Here is a 19,407-nt window from a genome sequence, read left to right on the forward strand (position 1 = left end):
TCCTTTACCAAGATTATCTAGCCAGGTGTGGTAGCATAAGCAAGTGATCTCTGTGAGTTCAAGGCCCGGCCTGTTAGAGGTGCACAGTGACACCTGACGCAAAACAACCAAAGCAACAAGGCAGATAAAGAGTATAAGGGGAAGACGTCCTACCATAGCAATGCTTGCCCTAGGGGTTCCTTCTTTCTTCCAATAGTTGACGTGATTAGCAATCTACCCCGATTCGCAGTTACCGTATTTCCCTCTTGTGTTAAAAACACGTATGTGTCCCTTTGCAGACAGAAAACAACTCAATCAGCAAGATTCTCCTAACTCATCACCTTAGAGTTCAGTTTCTCTCATTTTAGAAGTGTTCCAATCTTATCGTATTGTGTACATGGTGTGTGTCTGTGTGTGTGGTCCCCAGCACAGGTACACATATGTACCACAAGGTGTGGTCCCCAGCACAGGTACACATGTGTATCACGAGTGGAGAGCAGAGCACGACTTGCTGGAGTAGATTCTCTCCTCCCACCTTGGATTCTGGGGATTAAACTGAGGTCAGAAGGCATGCACAACAAGCTCTTTCCCCACCGAGACACCTCAGTGGCCCCAGTCTCTCATTTCAACAGTCACCCTATTAAAAAACTGTCCTGAGAGGCATGATGCCATCATTTGCACCTAAGAACATGTAGCACAGACGTCATATGGTCTAGCACTGCCCCTTAGCCAGGCCATGAGACAGGCCGACCCGAGTTGGTGTAACGAGGACACGGAGACTCACACACTCGGTGTCTTAGAAGGTAGTTTAAGGTATGTAGTGATGCTGCCAGGATGCGGGCTCAAGTCTCCAGATCGCACAGCCTTGAGTAAGACATGTAACAAGAATGCTCACTGAGCGTCAGGGAACTCCCTAGGCTTCTCTCCATCCTTAATGGAATCAGTCACCCACCTCCTATCCCTAAACGACTCCCAATCTCTGCAAACACTTCTCATTCTGTTCCCTGCATGGCGAAGGCAGGAGACATTGAAAGCACTAACCACTCATTCACTCTCACTCCTGTTCCCGTAAGTAACTGTAGTCAACCAGCACAACCCAAAAAGTACAAGGTAAAAGGACTGACTGGGAAGAGTAAGGAAATCAGCAGGAGGGGACTAGAGAGCGCAACGGGGGAAATTATATCATTTAGGATATGCAATAAACCTAATAATTAATAATTAATAATAAGAGAACCTTTTCAGAGGATAGCACTATTTGCATACTTCCTTGTGTTAATGTGTATCCTATACATACTCAATTTACTAGGTTGGTTAAAGTCTGGTAGTATAGAAACTTACTAGTATAAAAGGTAGGACTAGTATTCCTTACATACAGTGGCCACCCATAACCCCAGATGTAGTTTTGTTTTCTATGGCTTCAGATTAAATGTGATCTGAAGAGATTTGATGAAAACCTCTAGGAAGAACTCCTACTTCACAAACACAGGTGTTTTGGCAGCTGCTGGTGGTGGTCTATCCCTTCAATCTCAGCACTTGGGAGGCAGAGGCAGGAGCATCTCTGAGTTTGAGGCCAGCCTGGTCTACAGAGCAAGTTCCAGGACAGCCAGGGCTACACAGAGAAACAGATCTTGAGAAACAAAGCAAAACAAAGATTTTGAAAGTTGCGTACAAAGTCTGTCATTTTCACACAGATCATGTCTTTGTAGAGCCCACCTCTCCCCAGAGGCGGGTGTCACCCTCCAAGCCATCCCCTCTCCACTTTTCCACCTCACAGTTCACTATCTGGGCTCTGCATCATTCCTGCCCCAACCCACGGCTGCGAACCTGACTTTTGTGCACTGCACACGCCTGCCCCCAACCACTCCACTATCAGGCCAAGTTCTCTCAGGCAGAAACACTTTAATAACTGCTGCCGTTAAACATGCTGGTGACTCAGATGTCCAAAGGAGAGTCAAAATGCCCCGTGTAGGGAAAAACAAAATAAGGCATTTGCGTAGAAAACTTGTTTGTGAAACTATTACTAGAGTACTTTTGTCTAATTGTTATATGTCATGAGTTATTGTTAATATTGCACTCTGCTTAGTTTATAAACCCAACTACGCCATGGGTATATATGTGTAGAGGGCAAATGTAGTATGAACTGGGTATTGGGGTTTATGCCTGTAATCTCAGGTCATGAGGCTAACAGGACAACTGATCTAAAATTGAAGCCATCCTGAGCGAGAGTGAGGACTTGTTTAAAAACAAAACAAAACAAAAATAAAGCAAAATAACGATGATAATTTCGGTATGAAAGGTCTGTACTGCACAAGGTTTCAAGCATCTCTGAGGAGTCTTTGAGGACGCCCTGGGGTGGGGGGTCAGACAGCATGGTTAGCGAAGTATAACTGCCCATTGTGTAAATGAGGAAAGAACACAGATGGATGTTCACCTTTCAGAATACCTCAGTGAGTATTTTCCCAGGCTGCACCTCATGTAACCACTAAGATAGCCAAGGAGGAACATGCAGAACAAAGGAGGGGCGGAAGAACAGAGCACAGTCACCCCCAGTCACGTGGCGGGACACTGAGAGGAACTGCAGAAGCCAGAGGTAAGGGAGTGCAGCTTCCAAATGACACCTGATCTCTTTTCCTTAATGATCAGTCTCTTCCATCCCTGATACTTAATTTTACTGCTGGATTTAGTCACCTAGGAGACACATCTGAGAGGTTATTTCCAGTTAGCTGTAATTGGAGAGCAAAGATTCATTCTGCATGTCTGGAGCCATCCCATAGGTAGGGTCCTGGGCTGGAAAAAGGTGGGGCAGTGTGTTTGAAAAGATAATCGGAGCACAAGAGGCCATCTCTCTGCTTCCTGATTGTGGGGACACGGGACCAGCCACCTCACCTTCCTGCCTAATGTCCCTGACATGAAGGATTATATCCATTTAAACCACAAACACAAACAGTCCTTCCTCGAGTTGCTAGTCTGTCATAGCAATGAGAGAAATAACTAATACACCTTCATTTTAACTTTGTTTCGTCTCTAAGGTCTTAAGATAATTTGGCTCGTGGCAGAGAGCTCAGAGCTTCTGTAAGAGCAGTATGGAGACCACAGCAATAAGAAATAAATGATTGTTATTCCTTCCAGAGAGTGGCTAGAGTAGCCGGACTATTTCAGTGACATAAAGACAGTAAGGTGCAGGTAAATAATTCAAAATTCCTCCCATAACAGGCTGCAGTCAGAAACTGAACTGGCAAAAATAGAACTAAAGATTTCACAGCTGGAAGCCCAGTCAGAAAGAATCAGGACACTCAACCCAAACTAGGCTTTACACAATACTTTCTGTGCCTGAAAATAAACCCCGACTCTATAGCCAAAATGAGGGCAAGGTTTTCAATTATGAGGTCCAGAAGCTCACATGCTGTGCACAGACAAGACTGCCTTCCTTCTGTGCTTCCTAACAGCACGATTTTACCAATTTCAGTCTTCTCTTAATGAACCCAGAGTGGTTATGACATTTTAGGAAGATGAGTCATATAATATGTAATTGCCATGTGGGAAACTGAGGCAGGATAGAAAGCGGAGCATAGGAAGGAGCCTTTTACTTGAGCCTGGTTGAGTCTCTTCTCAGCAAAGAGTCCAGAGCTTTGACACAACTCACTAATTTGGGGTAAAAAGTTCGTACAGAGGCCAGGTGTGATGGTTCACACCTTCAATCTCAGCGCTAGGGAGGCAGAGGCAGGGGGATCTCTGAGTTTGAAGCTCGCCTGGTTTACATAGAGAAGCCCAGGATAGTGAAGGTTATACACCCAGTCTAAAGGGAAAAATAGATTGATATGTAGAGACAATATTCCCATCTTACAGAAGTCTTTAAAACAATAATGTTGCAATAACAACTGACCATGCTTACAGCCTAAGTGCTTGGGACCTTTGCGTTTAACCTTTTCTCCCCTCAACTCTATTTCTAAAAATCATACAAACAAACGAGATTATAAACTTTGTTTATAGTCAAAGCTTGTCTTAATTTTCTTGTGAATATCTATTAAGTATTCTTTTGACTTGTCAAAATAAATTTAAAGGGGGTGGCGGTATTTCTCAGAAACCCTTTAAACAAAGAAAGTAGCTTCAGAAGCCACAAAGATAGTATAGACGGCTAATGCTAAGTTAAGCATGACATTGTGAAGTTCATACCCATGCCCTTGGTGTGAGCGGGCTGTTCTCTAAGAGGCACTCTCTCTCCCTTATTGTACATTAAAATTTTACTTATTTATTTTTATTATCTTTAGTGTTTTTAAAAACAGTTCAGTTGTTATCCCCTTCCCGTTCTGCCCTCTGACAGTTCCTCATCCCATTCCTTCTCCCCCGCCCCTGCCTCCCCCCTCTCCAAGAGGATGTCCCCACCTCCCCAATGCTCCCATACTCTGCCAGGCCTCCCCATTCCCTAGGGCTTCAAGTCTCTCTAGGGTTAGGTTCATCTTCTCTCAGTGAGGCCAAACCAGGCAGTCTTCTGCTGTATGTGTGTCGGGGGCCTCAGACCAGCTAGTGTATGGTTGGTGGCTCACAGTGTGTCTCTCTGTGTAATCTGGGTGACTACATGCATGTTTGCCTGTGTGTGCATGGAGGGCTGGAACTGACTTCAGGAGTCTTTCTACAGTATTCACGGAGGCAGTGTTGTCAACTGAACAATACAGCTAGTCTTGCTGGCTAGCTTGCTCTAGCGATCCTGTCTCTAACAACCGAACGCTGGAGTTAGAGGAAGGCCACCAAGCCCAACCAGCAGTTACATTGGTGTTGGGGACCTGACCTTCGGCCCTCATGACAAACATTTTACCCATGGAGCCATCGGTCCAGTCCTAAATAAACAGGTTTGCTCCAAAACGACTTGTCCTGAAATACTTTCCTGCAGGGGAGTCAAGAATCTCACTCTTATCTGAGTGGTGTTCTCTAAAAGAAGTCAGGTGGCTACAGGCCATAGCCGTGTCTGTTACTCCAATAAGAAACTCTATTAGATATAGTAACCTGTTCCGAATTAACTGCATCTACCTACACCTGATACATTTCTCATTGTTATGAAAAATACTGAACTATGAAAAAATACTCTGAAAAAAGCAACTTAAAGGTGAAAGGGTTTACACTGGCTGACAGCATCCATTCTGGGGGGGAGATATGGGAGCAGGAGTAGGAGGCTCTCCCACTCAGGGAAGCAGGTGAGCTATAAAGCCTCAAGGCCCACCCCAGTGACCCACTTCTTCTGGAAAAGGTCTACTTTTAAGACAAGGTCTTTCCTTGTAGCCTTGGCTGTCCAGAAACACTCTGTGTAAAACAGGCTGAACTAAAACTCAGAGATCTGCCCGCCTCTGCCTCCCAAGGCATGTGCTACCATGCCAAGATGAGGCCCCACTTCTTAAAGGTTCCACAGCCTTCCCAAATCATGCCATTCACTGGGGACCAATTGTTCAAATAAGTAAACTTATGGGGGACACTTCACATTCAAACTATAACCCCCAAATTATAATTTAATCCAAAATTATTTAAGACTCCAGTGTTAGTCAGAGAAGCTTGCTGATCCTGCCCATCACAGGATGGGAGCTGACAGTACACTTAACTCTCTACGGTTGCTGTGAGCTGACTGAAGATGGATCTAAAAACTAAGCAAGTCTGGCAGGCATTAAGGCTCAGTATCTGCACAGGTCCCTGGTCCCTTTATAATGACATGTCCTTCCTTCATACTCAGGGATCCATCTACCTGCGACAGTGTCAGGAAATAGCCAGTGAACTCACATGGCTACGGTCACAATGCTGTGGCAACCAGGGTCCTGTACTCAGCCATCACCACATCCCCATGAGGCTTTTAGGCCGCAAACAGATTATTTTTAGGAGCACAGAATGGGATGACTTTACCTTGGTATGTGTGAAGGTCATAGTTAGGACCTACTCATACTCATTTATGTCAGCTCTGGTCACTCCTTTTTAACAGAGCCTTTAGCTATTAAAGCCAAATATAGCTGTTTGCTGAGACAGGGTCTCACTTTACAGTCCTTGCAGGCCTGGAACTCACTTTGTAGACCAGGTTGGCTTTGAACTCATAGAGATCTGCCTACTTCTGCCCGCTGAGTGCTAGGATTAAAGGCACGTGCCATGACAGCTGGCCAAATATGTAATATATTCATATCTAAGGTGTCAAAATTGTTATACTGTCACACTTCAAAGTAATTGCCATAGTAAACACACACACACACACACACACACACACACACACACACACACACACACACAAAACAAAACAAAACTGAAACAAAATGAAAAAGAGCAACCTGGTCAATCAATTCTACATGACTAAAGTATTCCTCTATCGAAATATCATGGAGAAACCATAATTTATTTCAATTTTGAAATCCTTTGCTCTTTCTATGGCTCAGACCACTCTTTCTATACCAGGAGGCTTCAGTAATGAAGAACCTTAGGGCAAAGTCATTTCATCCAAAACTTCTGTGTATCTCTGTGTCAATATCATGAGCTTCTGAGTGTAAAGGAAGAGATTTTATCCCATGGATGCACAAAACCTAGTGACTTACTTCTAGCTTCCAAGCCACATTCTGATCATATTAAGCTTTCCCAAATATTCCAACTATACTTTGCTGGCAACGAGTGGAGAGAGAATGGGACCGCAAGGACAGCTAGGGAAGACTGCAGGGGCAGTGGGGAGCACCCAGCTCAATCCTCTCACACCTATGGGTTTTTCACAGGAGACTATCATGAGACTAGATCTGAACTTACCCAAGACTTATGTCTCTATCCATCTACAGCAGGAGGCACTCAGGCCATTTCTTTTCCATTGTGCACGCAGTGGACAGGATTCAGTGTAGGCGCTCCTGCAGGTGCCTGGCTCAGGGAGCACCTCACACAGCAGCCTAATGCACTGTGCCTGCTTCCACTGTTCTGCTTCTGCTTTAACCTGACACATCATTCAGACTCCCTGCACAGCACCACTAGCCCCGTCTGCCCACACTTTCACTGTAGGGAAGGTTATAAATAAATCCTATATTCATATGACAGCACCAGGCCCCAGCCTGCACACTTTCTGGGCCTAATTGCTCTGGGAAAGCCAGTGCTCTGGAGTAAGCCTCATTCTGTGTACATGGTAATTATATGCTAATGCCTTTTGAAATTAATTCAGTAACCCCCACATTAGAATCAGAAGGAAGGGTAAAGGAGCTGAGATTTAATCACACTGTCTTCTGGGAGCTCAACAGAAACTTTCTTTACCCATGAACTGCGCCATCAACCCACAGAACTCAATGACTACTGCGACAATACAGCTGTGCACCACCCATGCTGTGGAGCCCGTAGGCTCCAAATCTGTCCCATGCAGGGCCCTGGGAGAGAAGCAGAGTTTCTGACTTAAAAGGAGACAGGCTAGGTTTTCGGTAATTCCTTCACTTCTTAGCTCGACTTCGGAGCATTAAGCAGTGAATCAACTCTGTCATAGGAGGCAGAGAGCCACGGAGTAATGTAACCGTCACAATGAAGCAAGCGGCAGAATTGTGACAGTAAGCTGGACACACACCTGTGCCCGATCTAGGGTTGAGGCCATAAACATAGCATATGGGGTGGGAGTGTGCAAACACCCCTGGTTCACTCCATTTCTTAAAAGGCCATCCGCACAATGCAGGGTCCCAACCATCTAATGGTCTGCAGTGTCCATGTCATGCAGGCTCCTGACTCTCCTAGTGTACATCACTAAATTGATTTCCTATTCTCAGCAAGCAAGTGCAATCCAACTCCTCACATATTAAAGAGAAACAACTTCATTTTTTCCCGTGAGCTATAAAAAGAAACCAGGGAATATTTATCCACAGGAAGTTATTTTCTGTCATCCTTGACCTAAAGTCAAACTGTTCCAAGAGAAGGTGAACTACGACTGCTGGACGTGTGCTAAGGCAGCACACGAGATGATCTAAGGAATAAGTGTTATTGTTCTGAGACGACGTCAGAGGTTCTAGTGTCAATCTAAACCAAAAAGACAGATACACAAAAGTCAGAGTTTTGACCCTAACTTCCCCAACCTGCCCTGAGGTTGATGCTGTCTAACCACTGCGCTGTTCAGCACTGCATTGCTAGCTCTGTGAGAGCAGGACACAGTGCATGCAGTGCCTGCTCGGAGAGAGCCTGATTTTAGGGTCTGACACAAGCAATGCCAACTATGAACCTAAAGAGGCTGAGAGCAAAGCAGAGAAATTTACTAACAGGAACAGTGACGGAGCCGTAATGTGAGCAAATGGTGGGTCTCACAGTGATCAAGACAAAAGGAATTCCCCCAGTTCAGGGAGAGGCCATAAAAACAAACGTGGGCCTTGGACTTATTCTTAGGTGTTTCAGGAAGATATTTGCTAAGTGGTTTGAAAAAGCTGAGGCTGAGGAGAGATGGCATGTTGGCAGTGAAGTCTGTGCCCCAACGTACTTTTGGCACTTGGTGGACTGGAGCATCTTTGGGGAAGGGGAAAGAGAGTTGATGTGGCTCCATTTGAACCTACTTGGTCCCTGTGCTGTGACTGAACTATGTAGCTGGATATAACGAAAGGACCAGATCCAGAAGGCTGGAGGAAGGAAGAGGAGAAGTACAAGACAAACGCTACTATCATTTTCTGCCTGATGCTGGGCAAACACCTGAAGTTTCTATGCATGAAGGAGGAAGTAGGATCAGTTAGCAGTTAGCTCTTTGCTATGCTACCTTAGGATGACATCATGAAACACTTGGATCCTCAAGTCTCTATCCTTTGTTTTCAGCAGAGCCAATCCTGTAATGTTCTAGTTGATCAGTGTGCTAGGTTCATCTATGGTTGAACATCTTGTCTCTGACTTCCAATCCTGAGTTTTGTTCAACAAGGGACAGAATCAAGGATCTTGAGCATGCTCACAAGTGCTCTCTAACTGAGCTACACCTGCACTCTAATGAGTTACTCTTCTTTTAAAATGTGTGTACAAATGTTTCACCTACATGCATGTTCATACCATGTAAATGCCTAATGCCCATGGAGGCTGGAAGAAGATGTCAGAGTTACAGTTATGAGCCACCATGTATGTGCTGGGAAATCAAATCTGGAAGAGCAGCCGAGCAGCCAGTGTTCCCAACTACTGAGCCCTCTCCCCAGCCCCGAGAGCTGACTCTTAAGGGGCTGCTGGATGCAGATGTCCAAGGGTAAAACAAAACTGTGGTTACAATTGTTAAACTTACACCCCATCCCCCATGATCTAGGAAAATCAGAGGTCTACAGTGAGTGTTTGTGATGAGCCATGATAAAAATCCCATGAACCTCTGTGCTCAACATCCATGCTGCAGCACTTGTGAACCTGCGGTGGGAGGATTCCTGGAGTCTCAGGAATTTGAGCCAAGCATGGGTAATAAATGAGGCTCCATCTCAAATAAACACCCAAGACCCTTCCCTGAAGTATGGGACTGGGAGGCTCTAACCTGTTGGCCATGTGAGAGTACCTGGAGGGTAACCAGAGACAGCAGGGAAGCTCTTTTGAACGTCCCAATCGCATGTGTCTAGGCTGTTGTGCTGTACATGTGCATCCTCTGTGGTGTTCTCTAGAACATGTAGGTGAGTACAGACTGAGTGAACTGTTTCCCCAAGTTCTGGGAGATGCTCTGATAAATTAATCAACCTGCAAAATAGCAGTATTAGGAACTTAGATGTGTGGCTGGGCAGGCCTAAGTACAGGTAACAACCCAGGGCCTTTGGGCAACGCCTGGATTGAAGAAGGGTCACGAAGGTGTGACTTAGACCTGTGGGGCTAGATGCTATCTCCATGTAGATGGCAGACTGCAATGAACGTAGGATGTCATCCACCCGAGAACTACAGGTTGTTTAGGAAACCCCCTTGTTTATCTGGGATTAGCTTGTGCTGCACTGACCATATGGAAGATGAAAAATTGTTGATCTCTTGCTCGCACGATGCCGAACACCCTCAGCTGTCAAAAGCATTGGGGAAAAAAGTAAAGTAGGCCTGCCAAGGCCTATGGCGACAGTCCATTTGTCTCCAGTGCCTAATGAACGTCAGACTGAGGAATACAGCACCGCGCTCCTGTGAGACCAGATCCTTAGGCTCTTCCACCTTGAGTCTGAATAACACAGACGGCTACAACTAGAAGCAACATTTTCCTACTTACGGAAGCGTTTGCATCCACTGTGTAGGAGGGAATCTGGGTCTAAGCACACCCAGTACACAGAGCAACTTCATACACAAGATTTCACTGAAGATACAAACATCATAAACCAGGAATCTCTTGGATCTAAACAAATGGGGTACAATGGTGGTCCTCTTTAAAACTATGTCAAAATTAAAATCCTGTTATGCAGAAGGAAAGTATGGGTCATCTGAGACTTTCAGCAGGGAATTAGTGCTCTGCTCTCACGGATCCATTAATCTATATGTGGGACTGACAAATAAAAGCCTTTCTCAAAAACCAATATCCTCTAAAATCTAGTTTGGCTTGGTCTGTCCGCATCTTTCACTATGTGAGGTCCTGAGCCACCTCTGGACACTGCTAGCCAAGTCACAGCGAGGTGTGGTTATTTGACCAGGACCTGGAACTATGAGTCAATATAAACCTCTTGGTGGGAGGTGGTGGCAAAAAAGAAGGAGGAGGCCGAGAAAGAATGTCCTTCTTCCTCTATAACCTAGCCTATTGTGATGTATCCATAGCAATAGAAAACAGTTAAGGCACAGAGCAAGGGGACAGATACATAAGCACAGGGGTAGAGCATTTACCTAGCATGTTCACAGTCCTGGGGTTGATTTTCAGCCTTGACACACACAGACAGACACACACACACACACACACACACACACACACACACACACATTTATTTGCAGAGTCAGAGAAAGAGAGAGACAGTAGGAGGAGGGAACAAGGGAGGGAGAGAGGGAGGTCAGAGTCTATTAAAGAATCACAGGGAACACAGTGACATTAGTGCCCACAGCATGACTCTTAAGAGACGGCCAGGCCTAAGTTCTCTTCTTAAAGATTTTTATTTCTTTTTTATGCATGGGAATGTTTTTGTCTGAACATATAGATGTGAACTACTTATGTGCATGTGGAGGACAGTAGAGGGTGTCAGATCTTCTGGAACTGTGGGTGCTGGAAACAGAACCTATGCAAGAATAGCAAATGCTCCAGGCCCCCAAGCTTGAGTTCTTATCCAAGTTTAGACTTAATTCTATAGTAATAAAGGATTTACAATCCAGTTTTCCTATGCATACAATGAGAGAAGTAATTTCTACCTAAGGTTCTTAAGAACCCCAAAGGCAAGCGAGTGCCATGCACAGACAAGGTCTAACAACTCACTGAGCTAGCTCCCGTTTTCACCACGTTCATCTCCACCTCTTCAGTCTTGAGGGAGACTTCTAAACAGATGCTAAAGGAAATCAGCTCGAAGCATCTATTCTGTCAGTTTTACCTTTATTTACTTAATAGTTATACTAGTCAGAGCTAATCCTAGTGGGGGCTCTGGCTGTGACACTGACTTACAGAACAAGAAAAGAAAGGCTCTCCCAGGTGTTTTAGGAGTTAGGTGGAGGGAAGCTTCAGGGACTCTGGAGAAGGAGGAGATGCTAATGTCTGTGTTCATTGGCTGCTGATGGAGAAAGCATGTTGTCTGGAGTCTGGCGGGGAAACCACCCACATGAACTCAGGGGCTCCTACTTCATACAGACAGTGTCAGACCCAGCACCCTGCGACTGGCCTCTTCTAAAAGCCGCATGTGGGGCTGGTTTTCCAGGAGGCCTTAACAGTGGGTAAACACCAGCAGAAGTCAGAAGGCCAAATCCTCAGGACAGGAGAACTGCTGACTGTGCCTGGAACTGTGTCTGCACTCTCTGTTATTCGCCATTACACTTTTCAGTTTGAAATTCAAAGGACTTTGCTGCACCTTAAAAAAAAAAATCTCTTTTCTCTAATCTGGAAGCTATTTGAATGAAAGTACTTATGTCCCTCTGTCCTAATGGACAGTTGAAAAACAAGCTGAATGAATGAAGAAAATGAATATTAAACGTCAATAAACTCAAAACAATGCCCCAAATTTAAGGAAAATAGAACAACCTTGCCTGATTACTGATGAGACCATCTGGAGAGTAATTATCTGAGGGCCAGTCTACTCCCTGCTTTCTAAGTAAGGAAACTGTGACTGTAACAAGTTACCGGTGTGATAGACATTAGCTGTTCCCAGTAAGAATTCCACAGCCTTAGTATCTCTGTTTATTTTGTTTTCCTTTGACAGGGCCGCACATAGCCAAGGATGGCTCAAGCTCATTACATAGCAGAAGCTGGTCTTGAACTTCTGATGCTTTTGCCTGCCTCTGCCTTCCAAGCGCTGGGATTACAGGTGGTGACACAGTGCCCACCTATCTACAGACTTTGTTGGTTCTCACACAGTCATAAAAGAACCCAAAGCCGTTCTGTATGCCACCCTCAATACTTAGTCTCTGTGCCAAAGGACAGCTTGAAAACAAACGGCTCTCACCTCTAGCAGCTCATCTCCAACCCGCATCCGTCCATCTGCAGCAGCAGGTCCGTCTGGGTTAATCCCCACCACAAATATGCTCATCCGTGACCTGTCCTTGTTGCCAGCGAGACTGAGTCCCAGTCCATTCTTATCCTTTTCCAGTTCGATGATGTGCAATTCTCCAGGCAGGTCTGCATATCTTTGCCTGATCTTTTCTGTATTAAAAACGAAACAAGGTAGAGCATGAGCCTGCATTAAGGAGACAGGAGCGTTCTCCCATACTTAGTGGACACGGTTCATTTTCAGTGCTCTGAGAATAAGTCAGTTAAACTATGGTCAGCAACTATTTTTAACTCCACCTAAGTTTAGATTGCTCACTTCTCCTTCTCGTTCCTGTCAGCTCAGCCTTTCACGGACTGTTTTTCCTCCAGGCCCTTACCAAAATGAAGGGAAATCAAGGTCTCAAACCTCTACCTTGCCAGGAAGGATTAGAATATTCACTAACAGTGATGCATGAATAAAGGATTTAGTTTTAGAGGTAAAATATGAAACTCATGAGAGTAGAAATGACTGTTCAGAAAAAAATCAAGAACTTATTATACTTAAAATAAAGTTATATAAAAGTATAAGTTTGTCAAACTAGGAGTTGAATTCAAGGCCATGTGCATGACTGGTGAGAACTTTTCTATTTGCCGGCAGCTCTTCCCCTAAAATATACTCTTAAAAAAACATAGAAACAGCACAAGTAACATTCAATAAATGAGTAAAAAGAAGGGAAATTGAGGATGCCTGTTTAGCTTCAGATCTAGATCCACAAATGCCCACACAGCCATCAATCAGTGCAATGTTTTATCTCCTGGGGTTAGATTTCTCCTTCACTATGTTGAAGGTCTTAATAGTCATGGTTTATGTGTTCAACATCCATCTTTCCATCTTCTATTTCACCTTGTGTGCTGGCTACTTGTTTTTTTTTAAATCAACATGACACAACGTAACATCACCTGGGAAGAGAAAATGGCCCCAAGAGCCTGGCTTCTAGGCAAGTCTATGTATAGATTGATGTTCGGGGGCCAGCCCAGGGGGGATGCCAGCCCCAGCCAGGTGACCTGGGGTTATATAAGGAAGCAGGCTGCTCAGGTCTTGAGGAGCAAAGCTAGCAATCAGCAGTGAGCTCTGCTTCAGGTCCTGCCCTGATTTTCCCTCAGGATGGACTACAAACCATATGCTGAAATAAACCCTTTTCCCCCAAGTTGCTTTTGTTCGTGGAGTTTGTCACAGTACAGACAGCAAGCTAGGCAGCCCTGTCTCGTGTACACTATGGTCTATACCAGCATCCTGGATCCGCACAACAAAACCACACGAGTACACCAGCAGAGAGAATACCGCTTGCGCTTGCATCTCACACAGCACCAGCCCAGAAAGTACATCAAAGAAGTGAAAAGGGAAAACAAACACAGAAAGGTTTCTTTATGTGAGAATGGCTACAGGTCACTGTGCCACGAAGTACATGCTGGAGGATGGAAACATTCGTATGACAAGCTGAAAGTGACAGGTGCTTTAGGATGCAGGAAGCTGAGGCAGGGGGATCTTCACTTCAATGCCAGTCTAAGCCACATATTAAGGTCCCATTTTAAAAGACAAAGAAGAAAACACAAACAAATAAACAAAAACCAAAGAAGAAAACACAAACAAATAAACAAAAACCAAAGATGTATTTATATATACATATATTTCCATTCCACTTTTAGGGCTGACATGATAGCTATTGAACCTGAGGATCAGTGATTGAGAAGGCTGTATGGGCCATGATCTCAAGGCACCTCTTGTTTCTGACCCAGTGCTGTGGTTTCAGGCCTGCTCCTGGGCTGGAGATCCCAACTGTGGTTCTCCTGTTTCCACCAATGTTACCTACTTGACCAACTGAGCACCCCCCCCCATGCCGTGTCATTTGTCAAGGCTGGTATGATTTTATTTTGCTGCTACTCTTCACTGCAAAATTTAACAAAGAGAAGGTGTTCACTGCAGCATTTCTCCTAGCCCATGCTGGCTTCACACTCAGTATGTGTCTGAGGATGATCTTGAACTCCTGTCCGGGGCAACACTTATGCCTAGCACAATCCTGACTTTTCCCTCCCCTGGCAGAGAGATTCAGCGAGAAACGAAGATTGTGCTCTTATGAAACTTGTTATGTAATCATCAATTTATGGTTTAGATCTGAAATGGCCCCACAGCTTCTGCTTGAGGACTTGGCTCTGTAATGGGACTGAGCCAGGGCGTGGGGCCTGACTGGATCATGGCTCTCATTGAATCAGGGAAGTAGTCCATCACGGAGTCAGAGCTTAAGGGAATCAGAGGAAAGGTTTTGTTATAAAACGCAAACCCTTTTTGCTTCCTGCCACCTGGAGGCCATTTAATATGATTCAAGCTAAGACCATATTCTGAAGACAGTTAAAAATCAGGAAATCTTTTACAGAAATCACCATGGCAGTAGCCTAAAGGATAAAGTTCAAAAATGATGTTAATAGAGAGAGATAGCTATGCATTTTTTTATAATTAAAGATAAAACAGCTGATAAAATAGGATACTTTCTGTTGTTGATTTTAGTTTTTATGACTATTCACACTTCTATTCTACCAACTCTCTAATCTCTTACAATAGCACTTTCTTTTTCTTAGATTTTCTATTAAATGGTAGTTTTATCTATGATAAATGCTAAATTTGTTAGTGCAGTAAACATTCACTAGCAAAAAGAGCTTTATGGCAATTTTTAAAGTAGCTATATCTTGACTTTGGAGTACCCCTTAGACACCTATACAGTAAAGTTCTGTTCCTCAGAGCAGTGCGATTGGGAGGTTATGTGAGCCTTAAGAAGTGAGGAAATAGGAACTCTTCAAGTCATGGCCATCCAAGAGAGCACCTTCTGTGTCACTGCTATAAAGTACTTACTGTAGGAGCGCAAGGAGTGAGACAGCTGACCCTAAAGTAAACATGCAAGCCAAACGAAGCTCTTTTATTACATTGATTATATCAGATACTTGTTACGATAATAAACACCAAACGGTGCTCTGTGCACTGGTTATAAAATTGTATCTTACTATGTCAGAATCTTCAGCAAACATTTAATAGCACAATAGCTGCTATCTTGTCTTCTGATTCATTACCAATACTCAAAAATGCTATTTGTTTCCAGCCTCATCCATGGACCTGCAGACTTTATGTTAATAGCCAATCGTGTGAATGTACCATGTTTTCACTATTATTCTGTTGACCGACACCTAGGCTGTTTGTATCTCATGGCTACTGTGACTAGAGCAGCAGTGAGCATGGGTGAAAAAGCATCTCTAGAGTAGGATGGAGAGCAATAGGGGTGCATGCCCAAGAGAAGCATTAAATTCCTATATTTAGTTTTTCAAGGAACCTTCACACCAACTTCAACAGTTTACACTCCACCGCCACAACAGTGGTCAAGTACTATTTACTCCCTATGGCCACACCAGCATTTGGTGCCTTTCTTTTTTAATCTTACCTATTCTGACTGGGGTAAGATGAAATATCAAAGTTGTTTTTATTCTCATTTCCTAGAAGGCTAGAAAGTTGGGTATTTTTTTTTACTGTCTCGGGCATCTGTAAACTAAGTGTAACTGTGAAAGTAAACAGGGAAACTTTTAAGCGTTTAGCTGATATAAATGAACTTAGGAAGTATTCACCATCCACGACAGGTTTGAAGAGGAAAGTAAGAACACATTCTAATTAGACCGTAGTTCACTGCTTCCGGATACACAGAGCAAAGCAGCAGCTGGTCGCCCACTTGAACTCTATCAATGTTAGCTTTCCCTGCTGTTGTACATGGCTAAACACATGCGCGTGCAAATTCTACATGCATTATATGCTGGCTCTTTATGAAACACACAGAGATGTGCAGTGAGAAAATCAACAGGAAATCACGTTACTGTGCTATTTTACAGCAGCAGCAGCACCACCAAAACTCACCCGGTTGATCTGAGAAAGAAAAAAAGCAGACTCCATTGCTTAGCTTGTAAGTCAGTAATGACAAGGACGCTCCTTTGGTAAACCTCTATGGTATCCAAGGGGCAGAACCAACTATGCTAAGCCCAGGGACGCTGTATGAACGATGAATGCACTCTCAGAGTCCACGCTGGGGTGGGGTGGACAGAGTGGAGTTTAAATGCCTGCCGAGTCACTGTGTCTCTCATTTATGGGTCTGTTTACATGGCAAACCTATCTGTAAATGTAAGGTTTTCTTAAGAGCACAGGTTCCCTAAAATAACCTCAAATCCAGGTGTCCAAATAATGCAGAGGGAAGAGAAAATTATGATCTTATTTTCAATGCTCAGTTAAGGATGTCGAAAATTAATTTTGAATTGATGACAAAGCTGTTCTTTTCTTCTTAATTTTGTCTGCCATTCAGAAATTGCCATTTGAAAGTAAGTAACATTTCTCTCACAATGACGTTAAGAAGAAACAAAAAATGAAAAACACTCAGTCTCCACTGGGAGTCCTGAAGAAAAGGACAACAGCCCTTCTCTACTGTCTAGGTTGCTTCTCTGAGTTAAAGTACCAAGTGAGAGTACCAAGTGAGAGTACCAAGCACAGCTCCTCGAGAGGCGCAAGGGACCCCTGCAGGACCAGTGCTGCCTGTGGATCCAAACCACAGAGACAGCTTGAAAACTCACAGTCAAGTTGTTCCAGTTAGGGACGGTGAAAGCTCTGTGTAGGGATTGCTGTAGCCTGTCAGTGAACTTAAAGATAGGGTAGCCAAACATCATTAAAAGTGGTAAATCTTTCATGTTTTTTAAACATATACATACAAAGCCTTACTGTTAATCTAATGGACTTCAAAAATTGGTTCTTATATTAGTCATGTAGGATTTAAAATGGAGATTCATGGACAGGATCCTTCCGGTCTCCATCTGAGCCCTGAAGCTAAGGCTGTCCCATGACCCTCCAGACTCAAATCCCACCCGGAAAGAGAACAGATCTCCCAGGAGTGCTGTCGCTCCTAAGCTCATAGGTGAGACCACCACTTTTGCTCCAATAACTGGCCAAAGAGGGACCCGCCAGAAGTGCACAGAGCACAGGAATCAGGGAGCAGCCAAGAACAGGAGCTTTCCAGTTTCCATTAGCACCCCAGAGCTAACCCTGTGATACAACTCTTCACACCCAAGTCCCTCCTAGACCAACAGAACTGGTCTCCCAGGAGGGCTGACACACCTAAGAGCACAGGCTCACGGGCCCACAGGAGGGACACACTCCAGTCAGAGACAGCAAGACCACCTAACACCAGAGAAGACCAAAATGTGGATGCTTCAGCCCTTCTTAGAAGGAGGAACAAAATACTCATGGGAGGTAGAGGGTGGGAGGGACTTGGGAGGAACAGAGGAGGGGGAGGGGGGAAGGGTAGCAGGACCAGGTATGGGAAGAGAGAGAGAGAGAGAGAGAGAGAGAGAGAGAGAGAGAGAGAGAGAGAGAGAGAGAGAGAGATATACAGAAGGTCAGGAATTTGAACAGAGGTGTGTAGCACTGGGGGATGGGGAACTGAGAGTAGCCACCAGCAAGTCCCAGATGCCAGGAAAGCAAGAGGCTCCCAGAACCCAACAGGGATGAGATTAGCTGAAATGCCCAACAAAGGGGAGGGAGAACCTGTAGAGACCATACCCAGAGGTTAGGCAAAGCAGGGGATGGGGCCACCCATTCATCTCCAAATTTTAAACCCAGAAGGGCTCCTGTCTAAAGGAAATACAGGGACAAAGAGTGGAGCAGAAACTGAAAGAAAGGCCATCCAGAGACTGCCCCACCTGGGGATCCATCCCATATACAGACACCAAATCCAGTCACTACTGGAGATGCCAAGAAGTGCTTGATCACAGGAGCCTGATATGAATGTCTCCTGAGAGGCTCTGCCAGAGCCTGACAAATGAGTCAGATGCTCACAGCCAACCATTGGACTGAGCCCGAGGACCTGAAAGGAGGAGTCAGAGAAAGGACTGGAGGAGCTGAAGGGGTTTGCAACCCTATAGGAAGAACAACAATACCAACCAACCAGAACTCCCCCGGAGCCCTCAGGGACTAAACCACCAACCAAAGATTACACATGGAGGGACCCATGGCTCCAGCCACATATGTAGCACAGAATGTCTGGTACCAATAAAAGAAGAACCCTTGGTTCTGTGAAGGCTCGTTTCCCCGGTGTAGGGGAATGTAGGGTAGTGAGATGGGAGTGGGTGGGTGGCAGAGCACTCTTATAGAACCAGGGGGAGGGGGATGGGACAGGGGTTTTCCAGAGGGAAAACCAGGAAAGGGGATAACATATGAAATGTAAATACACAAAATATCCAATAAAAATGTAGATTTTATTACCCTTACTTTGTGAGGTTAGAAGGTTAATTTTTCCAGCCTGGGTTTTTAATGCCACAGTTATATACCCACTGAGTCAATGGACAAATATTAACGGAATCCACTTCACATTCAAGTTGTAAAACAAAAGGAATTCATTCCATGAAACCTGTCACATGCATACACATGACTGGTTACAACTCAGAAATAAAAGCTTTGAGAAAAAAACCTAGAGGCTGAAACTATTTATTTTAATTTATTCCGTGTCCTCCCCATTCCCAGGAATCAAGCTCAGAGCCTTACATATGTGATGGTACCCAACCTTGCAGCCCACTCGCCACCCATGTATTTAGTGCAGTCAACTAAAGATAAGACTAGCTGGTATATGGTGCTGGAGCCTCGGGGGCACTTCCAATGGTTCTGCATCTAGCTTGCTCCAGTGCTGACGTACTTAATGCTAACGGACGAGCTAGTCAACTTCCAGTAGCCTCATGGCTTTCTCACTTCTATAGACAGATGGAGTAAGTTCAAACAGAAGCTCGGCAGAGCAAAGCCTGGCGGGTACTAGAGCGGAGCATTCTTG

General features: G+C 44.6%; 1 protein-coding gene across 4 annotated transcripts in view; it reads right to left on the reverse strand.

Annotated features, from left to right (window-relative positions):
* Patj (PATJ crumbs cell polarity complex component) overlaps nt 1-19,407 on the reverse strand; it is a 273,878-nt gene that overhangs the window by 107,170 nt on the left and 147,301 nt on the right. For all 4 annotated transcript variants that reach the window (XM_032901821.1, XM_032901815.1, XM_032901812.1 and 1 more), the window contains one exon: nt 12,489-12,685. In XM_032901821.1, the coding sequence (XP_032757712.1) occupies nt 12,489-12,685 (197 nt within the window). The remainder of the gene's footprint in view (nt 1-12,488; nt 12,686-19,407) is intronic.

This window comes from Rattus rattus, chromosome 1 (genome assembly GCF_011064425.1).
Source record: "Rattus rattus isolate New Zealand chromosome 1, Rrattus_CSIRO_v1, whole genome shotgun sequence".
Lineage (NCBI taxonomy): Eukaryota > Metazoa > Chordata > Mammalia > Rodentia > Muridae > Rattus > Rattus rattus.